The 9989-nt window shown below is 41.8% G+C and overlaps 1 protein-coding gene across 1 annotated transcript; it reads right to left on the reverse strand.

The window, feature by feature from the left end:
• Positions 1–1674: 1674 nt before the first annotated feature.
• Positions 1675–9785, reverse strand: cryz (crystallin, zeta (quinone reductase)). The gene is made up of 8 exons (XM_030752322.1): positions 9604–9785; positions 7876–8028; positions 7480–7643; positions 6592–6643; positions 5184–5333; positions 4999–5100; positions 3233–3328; positions 1675–2211 (listed from the first exon to the last, which is right to left on the reverse strand). The coding sequence occupies exons 1-8, from the start codon at positions 9709–9711 to the stop codon at positions 2050–2052; spliced, it is 987 nt and encodes a 328-aa protein (XP_030608182.1). The 5' UTR covers positions 9712–9785; the 3' UTR covers positions 1675–2049.
• Between the last annotated feature and the right edge of the window lie 204 nt (positions 9786–9989).

Consider the following 9989-nt stretch of genomic DNA (forward strand, 5'->3'; position numbering starts at 1 on the left):
TGAACAAGAAATGGCGTCAGAAGCGTCTCGCCTGGGCTAAAGACAAAAAGGACTGGACTGCTGCTGAGTGCTCCAAAGTTATGTTCTCTGATCAAAGTCAATGTTGCATTTCCTTTGGAAATCAAGGTCTCAGAGTCTGGAGGAAGAGAGGAGAGGCACAGAATCCACGTTGCTTGAGGTCCACTGTAAAGTTTCCACAGTCAGTGATGGTTTGGGGTACCGTGTCATCTGCTGCTGTTGGTCCACTGTGTTTTCTGAGGTCCAAGGTCAATGCAGCCGTCTACCAGTAAGTTTTAGAGCACTTCATGCTTCCTGCTGCTGACCAACTTTATGGAGATGCAGATTTCATTTTCCAACTGGACTTGGCACCTGCACACAGTGCCAAAGCTACCAGTACCTGGTTTAAGGACCATGGTATCCCTGTTCTTCATTGGCCAGCAAACTCACCTGACCTTAACCCCATGAAAATCTATGGGCAATTGTGAAGAGGAAGATGTGATACGCCAGACCCAACAATTCAGAAGAGCTGAAGGCCACTATCAGAGCAACCTGGGCTCTCATAACACCTGAGCAGTGCCACAGACTGATCAACTCCATGCCACGCAGCATTATTGCAGTAATCCAGGCAAAAGGAGCCCCAACTAAGTACTGAGTGCTGTACGTGCTCATACTTTTCATGTTCATACTTTTCAGTTGGCCAACATTTCTAAAAATCCTTTTTGTATTGGTCTTAAATAATATTCTAATTTTCTGAGATACTAAATTTGGGGTTTTCATTAGTTGTCAGTTATGATCATCAAAATTAAAAGAAACAAACATTTGAAATATATCAGTCTGTGTGTAATGAATGAATATAAGATACAAGTTTCACTTTTTGAATGGAATTACTGAAATAAATCAGCCTTTTCATGATATTCTAATTTTATGACCAGCACCTGTACTGTTCTCTGAAGCCTCATCAGAAAAGCTCTCAGTGGAAGGGCGGCTGTCAGGACGTCATTCTTAAGAAGGGACACAGGGAGAGAAGGCTGAGGTGTGCCAAACTACACGAGAACTGGACTGAAAATCAGTGGCAGCAGGGTTTATGAAATGATGAATCCAAATATTTTTAGATATTTTTGTACTGAGGATGTTAGGAGAGTCGATGTCTACAGCCATCTGTAAAACACAGTGGAGGCTCTGTCATGGTTTGGAGCTGCATTTCAGTCTGGTGTTGTGATCTCATCAGAATGGAAGAAATTATGAGCACAATCAGATTTTGAGCTGCCAAAATGAGCTGATTGGCAACGGCTTCTTTTTTCAGCACGACAGTGATACGCACCACACATGCATTCAGTTTTTAACCAGCTAGTGAACATTTGCAGGAATCCTCAAATCCAGGCCTCGAGGGCCGGAGTCCTGCAGCTTTTAGATGCATCCCTGATCCAACACACCTGAATAAAATGGCTGAATTACCTCCTCAGTATGCAGTCAAGTTCTCCAGAGTCCTGCTAATGATTTCTATATTTGACTCAGGTGTGTTGAAGCAGAGACACATCTAAAACCTGCAGGACACTGGACCACAAGGCCTGGACTTGATTGGACTGGACCTGATTTAGAGGATAATGATGCAGATGATTTTTCTCGGCAGTTATGGAGACCAAAACAGAGAACAAAAGAGTTAATACAAGATAATTAGACAGATAATTCGATATAATTCTTTTGGAGTCATATTTCTAACATTGCTTTGTTGCTTTATAACTGCTGCATGTCCAAAATAATATTAAATGCAGCTTTAAAAATACAAAAGTACATTAAAACAAAGTAAGGAAATAATTACAGTAAGGTCTCATCCTACTAACAAACAGCAGTGCAGCAGTACAGTGAACAAAGCTAATGCAGCCCACATTAGATGAACTACTTTCTGTGACCTAGCAAGCTACTTTAGTGCTGCAGAAGCGAAATGATAACACCAGTAACAGTTTCTGAAGCTTTTAATGTAAGTATCATCCAGCTGAAAACAGCCTGAACTGTATGTGGTGACCTGTAACCTATAACGTGGTCATGTCGTCACATAGTCAGGACCATCTTCCCAGCAGCCCCAGGAGACTCAATGATGTCACAGTGGGCCTGGGCAGCCTTTTCGAGTGGATACTGGGAACCGACAACTGGACGCAACCAGCCAGCTTCCATCCCTGCATAAAGCAGAGCTCCACACTCCTTCTTCTCCTCCTGAGAGGAACAGGGAGAGAAGAAAAACCTCCAAATCACCAAGTGGGTCATGGAATAAGAATTTTCTACATATTTATGTATCATATATGCATTCATGGCCAAAAAAATCCTTGTGATTGCTCTTCACTATATCACAGAAACATCTTAAATTTTGCTCTGTTGGAAAACAAACTGAAACAAAATAAAAGTAATAACAACAACAATAAAAATGTAACTAAATATTTTCAAACAATGAAAAGTAAACTGAAATAAACAGACAGACAGACTCTGGAATCTCACTGAATTAAAACAAAATATAAATAAAAACTTTAAATTAGAAATGACAAAACTATTATAACTCTGCACACACACAACACAAACTATAAAACATATCCAAGGCTATTATTATGCAACACTACGATAATGGAAAAGATCAAAGATCAAGGTCAGAAGTCGTTCATTGTGGAATGTGGGATTTCCAGTGCACCGCAGTGGGATGAACAGTTCATTTTCACGTTTATAAGTCTTTATGTACACAGTCTTGTACCTTTGCTTTTTTTCTGAACCAAATGAAATCTTTTTGTGGTCATGATTCATCTTGTGGCTAGCTCACTTGGTCCAAGGTTTAAAACTCTTTATATAAGGATTTTCTGAAATGTCAGTAGAGAAAATGAATGGGAAATTCACTTCCAGAACCACAGCCCTTAAAAAAGTAGGGTGTCCCTGTTGTGCTCTATTTCAAATGGTGGTCTGGGAAAAGGCGAAGCCTCTTGGGGAAATGAGGGAGGGCTAAAACAAAATATCAAATGTTGGAACATGAGCACATATGTGCTCATTGGTGGATTGCTGCTCAGTTCAAATCTATGGAGGGAACAGATTACAAAAAGTACCTTTAGGTCCAGTACAAGATTTTCACTTGTTTACTTTGGATGAGAGCAACCTTCATTCATCTGAACTGCATCCAGCTCCAGTGTGCTACATGCTACACGTGTATTATCTACCTAAGTGTGTGTAAGCTTTCTGTGATGCTGCTGATCCGTACCGGCGTAGCGAAGAAAAGGGCCACTCCCATGATGCTGCTCTCTTTAGCCATGGTGTCTCTGGGATTGATCTCTATAGACCCTCTGGAGCCAACGACCTAAAGAGAAAGAGCAAAGCAGAGGTGACCCCGTACCCTCACATGATGTCTGGTGGAAACCATTACTGAAATACACCCTGGGTGTCGTCATTATTGTGATTCTTTACATGGTGGAAAATGTTTAAATTGTTCAGTTTTGGTTGGTCAGAATCGCAGCACAATGATCTTCTCGCATCAGTGCTTCTCCTGCTGGGCCTCGCGTTACTGCACCTAAGCATTTTTACCTCCTGCAGTTCACTAGTTGGCTATGCACTTATCCTGCCACACGATACAGAAGAGCTTTTTATTTAAATTTCTTAAGAATGCTGGGTTGAAGAAGACCTAGATAATTTTTATTAAAGAGCCACACTGATGGAGGATCACAGCTGACAGTATTTTACGCAGGTACGTTTCACTGACTTTGGAGAAAACTGGGAATCATGGATAACCTCCTGTTACTGGTGCTGAGCTGCCTCTCCAGAGTTCACCCTCCTATCCTGCCTGTCAGACTGAGTGGACATGTACAATTATATATGATTTTATCTATAGTGCGTGGTATTTCTGTCCTTAACCTGTGTAGTTTGGTTAAAACAAACCCAGCTTCTCTTGCCTGCTCAGTGCAGCAATTTGATTCATACATTAGTCCATTCAGTTCAGTCTATCAATGGACATCAGACACACCTCCTGCTCTTTGATAACAGGGAACACTGCTGATTTTTTTCATTTTCAAACCTCATCTTCATGTAATTCACGAACTCTCTGCATGTCCATTCATCCATCTATCCCGAAAACAGTTCATCTGATCCAAATGAATTGCTAAGGACCTGAGTAAGTGTAGAGCAGAGTCTGATATAGTTTGGATGACGTTTGTGTAGGTGTTAGAGGCTTCTAACTCCTGAGTTTAACCATCACATCACTAAATGCCAAACACTTTACTTAACACTAACCTAAGCCTAATTCTAACCTGAAGTCTTCAGGAGTGTCTGCACATCCTGTCACTTTGTAGCTGATATGTCAGCAACAGCATCCTTCACTCGCTTCAAAGTTGAGAAAAGCTGAACTCAGGATATTTTGTGTGCCATCCATCCATCCATCCATTCTCTTCCGCTTATCCGGGGCCGGTTCGCGGGGGCAGGAGCCTAAGCAGAGAAGCCCAGGCTTCCCTCTCCCCAGCCACCTCCTCCAGCTCATCCGGAGGGACCCCAAGGCGTTCCCAGGCCAGCGTGTCCTGGGTCTACCACAGGGCCTCCTCCCGGTGGGACATGCCCGGAGCACCTCACCCAAGAGGCGGCCAGGAGGCATCCTAATCAGATGCCCGAGCCACCTCAACTGGCTCCTTTCAATATGGAGGAGCAGCAACTCTACTCTGAGCCCCTCCCGGATGGCCGCACTCCTCACCTTATCTCTAAGGGAGAGGCCAGCCACTCTTCGAAGGAAACTCATTTCTGTCATCATCATCTGTCTCTAAATGTCAGTGACCTTCTGTGGCCTCTGGTTGCCACGGATATGCCAATTACTTCATGTGTGTCTCTGTACAGCTGTCCTCTTTTTAAAACTGTACTGTGGTTAACAACACATTTCTGAGGAGCGGAAAACTCGTAACACAACACTGTAACTGCTTCACATGAATGTTGAGCACCAGTGACAAAGAGTTAAAGATCTAAAACAAAACAATAAACCTGTAGCCTTACAGTCACGCGCCCTCCATAGGCCAGCATCTGGAGGTCCTTACTGAGGTTGACGTTTGAAAGCATCTCCACGATGACATCCACACCTCGGCCCTCTGTGGCTTCCTGGAATTCATGAACACCGACCATATTTCAGAAGTTCAGAAAGATTTTTTCCTGCCGCTTAGCTTCTGTGCGTGTGTGAATACCATGATTTTGTCTGTGTATCCTTCTTCTCTGTGATTAAAGGCCAGGTGAACTCCATTGTTAAGGACCAGCTTCGTCCCCTCTGGTGTCCCCGCTGTCCCCAAAACTCTAAGACCCAGAGCACGGGACAGCTGACAGGCCGCAATCCCCACCTACGGGGTAAAGAAAATGCTTGATTTCAGAGCCGAGGACTCACCTTTTCTTTAAAGCTGATGAGTCACAATGGTATAATTAATGCAATAATATAATTATGTATCTGTATATCTCTGATGATACCAGCAACTGTGGGCCACAAAAGCCCCAGGTTTATTCTGCAAAATGTAGAAATCTGCAGCTCTTAAATAATATATCATATCATGACCATCAAAACCAAGTTTAGAAAACTGGGAAACAGCTAACCTGGTCCTAGTGAATTTTTATCAAATTGCCTAATATTTAGCCAAAATTGTCATGTTAGTTACAGAGCAGTGACATATACGATGAGGGATCAGAGGGGACCCAACATCATCATTTCACCCCAGGACCCCCTTACACTGCTGTGACAAGTTTCATTAGATTTCAAATATAAATGACCGAGGAGTAGCGAATTTAGCAAAACGTTAATATCTCGTATCGAATCCGCTCTGCTGACTGAACCACTTGTATGGCCGCTCTTGGTCTTGTTGGAAAAAAAAAAAGAGATCAATGATGGTATTGATAAGGGTGAACGTGGCATAGGAATCTTCCTTGACTTATCGAAAGTGTTTGATACTATCGATTTCAAAGTCCTCCCCAAGCTGCAACATTGTGGTTTGAGGCGCACAGCACTCAGTTGGTTTAGAAGTTGTATGAGAGAAAAGGAGCAAAGCAAAACTAGTAAATATGGGGCCCCACAGGGATCAATATTAGGACTACTTCTCTTCTTTTTATATTAAGAGGGTATAGTTCACATAATTTTGGTCGTACACATTGATGAATTTCTGAATTTTAAGAGGCATATTGACAAATTAATGAATAAATGATGTAATGATGTTGGCTTATTTCCTACATTGTACCCATTTCTATTTGAGCCTCAGTTAAACCACAGTAATATTATATATATCTTAGTAGATTACAGACTTTAGAAAAGAAAGCTATACGAGCCACATCATGGTCCAAGTTAGATGCTCCCTCTGAGCGTCTGGTCAATATGTTTAATCCCAAACCCTGTATTGCTGGGATTTTTTTCAAAATCTGGAATAGTTTTACATTTGAAGTCTTTACTTTAATATTAATTATTTTCATGTGCCACCGTCTGGATGTGTTGGATTAGCGTTACTATACTTTAGGATCCCTGGAGTAATTTTAGGATATTTTAGAGATCTAGGTCAGTATGATGATGTATGTTAGAAATTATAGCTACTGTATATCTCTTATAGCTGAAAAACTCACCCCTCCACTGGCTCCATGGATAAGAACAGTCTCTCCAGCCTTGGCATGTGCTCTGCACAACACAACACAACACAACACAACACAACACAACACAACACAACACAACACAACACAACACAACACAACACAAATCAGGTGAAAGCTAGCTGTATGTTAAGTGCAGACCTTTAATTGTGCTCCATTATTAATTAAAGTCCCCCTGCTCTATTGTACCAGTACTGTAAGTCATTTTAATTAGAAATATTAATGTGTGATTACAATTATGTTCACTATGTCATGTTCATTTTTTTATTACTTGTTGTTTGCCTTGCTTTACTAATAATGATGTAATAAGACCCATCAATGATGATATCCTCCCACAATTAATGAAAATATGAAATACATGTAGAAGTCAGGATAACATTACAGCCCCATTTCATAACAGAAACCCTGAACTGCCCTAAACTTTTATCCAAATACCCCTGGGTTTGTAAAGATATAATACATATTCCAGCAAAAACAGGTTTTCAATATTAACAAAACTCATTAAATCAAACCAATTTTAAGCTTGCTGTATGAGATTGATATTCTATGATTATCTTTAATATATCTAGAAATACTTTTTGGTAACAAGACAAAAAATTTCCACGGTAAACAAATTAGAGAAAGTACGTACTGTACTGTGTACAGGGGTGTAGAGCAAAGATTACGTGTGCCAAATTTCATGGCTCAACTCCTTGTGGTTTTGGAGTCTATAGACCAGAAAGATTAAAGCTCATGGACAGACGCTCAGACAGATGGACGAATGGTAATAAAAACGAAATAAATTTCATTGCTTGGACCTTTTAAGATATGCAGCTGGTGGTAACCTACTACACCTCGCCCTGATTAGAACAGGTGTGGTCTTACTTGTGGACCAGAGCTCTGTAGGCAGTGAAGTACGGGATCCCTATGGCTGCTCCCTGTGTGAAGTCTAAAGCATCAGGCAGCTTGTAAACGCAGTCGGCAGCTGCTACAGCGTACTCCGCGTAGCCTCCAGACGCTGTGGCTGTAGTGAACACACGATCCCCTGCCTGGAAAACAACACACACACAAACACACTGTTTACACTTCCTGTATCTCCTTAATTGAACATAAGCGTTGCTTCTATGTCTTCGTGTATCGTCTACAGGCTGAACATGAACTGGGGTTTAAACAAGTTTCAAGCACTGCTAACCAAAAGATGGATGACTGATCCTGATATGATCATCTAAATGCACCGACATGTACCTGCTATCACACCCACACAGCCTTCTTTACTCTGACCTTTACTGCAGTCACTCCTTCTCCAACTGATTCCACCACTCCAGCTACATCAGAGCCCGGAGTGTAAGGCAGGGCGGGTTTCCGCGCGTACGTCCCGGCTCGGATGTAAGTTTCCACAGGGTTCACTCCACAGGCACGGACGTGGATCAACACCTATATCAGAGAGACAGATTTCAGAGAAACTGTGCACACATGTAGACTGGTGTAGGAGATCTTTAACTGCCACTCAGATGTCATTTAGATCAGCCCTGTAACCTGTATAAACACAGATTATACAGTTTACACACAAGCTGATTTATTGTAAATATACTGTAACAAAGTGCCAAAATTTGCAAGTTCGTCCTCCTGGAGCCATTCATTTCAATCTCAGCCACTTGAATCTTCAAAATTTCTATTTGTTTTATTAGCTACATTATCATGTTCGTAGGGTTAGGTAGTGTTCTCTCCACCTAGTTTAGTCCATGATAAATATAAGTGGGGTGGCTGTGGCTTAGGCGGTAGAGCAGGTCACCTACTGACAGGAAGGTTGGGGGTTTGATCCCTGGCTGCTCCAGTCTGTATTCTAAAGTATTCTTGAGCAAGATACTGAACCCCGAGTTGCTCCCGATGCTTTCATGAGAAACACTGTGTGTGAACAGCAGATAGAAAGTGTGTGTGTGTGAATGGGTAAATGAGATGTGCTGCATAAAAGTGCTACATAAGAACCAACCCATTTAAATGGACTAATTTATATAGCACCTTTATATTCTCACCTATCACATAAAGCACTTTTTACATTTCAAGCTGCATCCAGTTATATTTTTAACTCACACACACGCACACACGCTTGCAAACCCAGATGGATGCATCAAAGGCTACTTGAGGTTTAATATCTTGCCAAAGAAGACTTCAGCATACAGATGCAGGAGCTGGGGATCGAACCGCCAACCACCTGAATAATAGTCAACCCACTATAAATCCCGAGCCACCATAATCAAGATTTTGGGGGAGCATAGGTGAGAATTGGGTAACCAGTGATGAGTGCAGGGATCCATCCAGGACATGGGATCAGAAGAATAGTATTACTGTATTACTGCACACCACACCTCAGTTTGCAAACAGTTATTAGTTATTTTAGACTTCTATTGTTGACCTCTACATGGTTGAACATGTTGGATTTGACAATAAGATCATTCAAAAAGACAAGACTAGTTTCCTTTATTTAAAAAAAAAAAGTCTGAGTTTTTCCTCTGTAGCTGTTTTGTAGCAGTGCTGTCAGGTTATTTCTGGTACATGCTCCATTTCCATCCCTCCCTACTGGTCTTGGTTTGTTGTTCTAGTGTGGTTACAACACTAATATTGTTCACATGTGGTTGCAGTATTGCTTTATTTCAGTATTCTTAATGTTATTGTAGTATTCTTAATATTTGCCTTCCGCAGATATTCCACTAATAGGATATCTGTAGAAGACAACTGCTGTGAATATACAGGAACATGTATGTAGACTTATCATGGGTATTGCATCTGCACCAAAATCATAATTTAATATTATGTAGTTTTGTGGTTATATGTAAGCAGTGATTGACACCAGATGAGCAGCCAACATTAACAGTGGAGTCAGGCATGTGTTTCAAATATCACGCGTGATTTTATGATGAGACGTGCAGCTGCTGCTCCGTGCAGAGATCACTGCACTTGTTTTCACTCTGTGTAAACTTTCACCTGATTGTTCAGCAGCGTGAGCCTCACCTGTGCGTGTCCGGGCTGAGGGACAGTCACGTCACAGCACAGCCTGAGGACTGACGGAGCTCCAAACTCACTCACTCTGACGGCTCTCATCAGCCTGCTGCCTGACATGCCTGCGCAGAGAAATAACACTTCACAGATGGGAGTCCCACTCCAGCACTTCCCGAGTCTGTAACCTGCACCGCTTCTTCTTCGTTTTTTTTTTTTTTAACATGTTTGTAGTGGGTTTTCTGCATTATCGCCCTCTTCTGTGCGGCTGGCTCAATGTTTCAGCTACCAGACCGTCTGTGGCGTCTGCTGTGTATTTGTGAGATAACCCAGCACAGCTGCACATTTCACAGCATTTTTAATACCACGCGGTACATAAAGCTCACACTGTAATAATGATG

This window comes from Archocentrus centrarchus, chromosome 17 (assembly GCF_007364275.1).
Source record: "Archocentrus centrarchus isolate MPI-CPG fArcCen1 chromosome 17, fArcCen1, whole genome shotgun sequence".
Taxonomy (NCBI): Eukaryota; Metazoa; Chordata; class Actinopteri; order Cichliformes; family Cichlidae; genus Archocentrus; species Archocentrus centrarchus.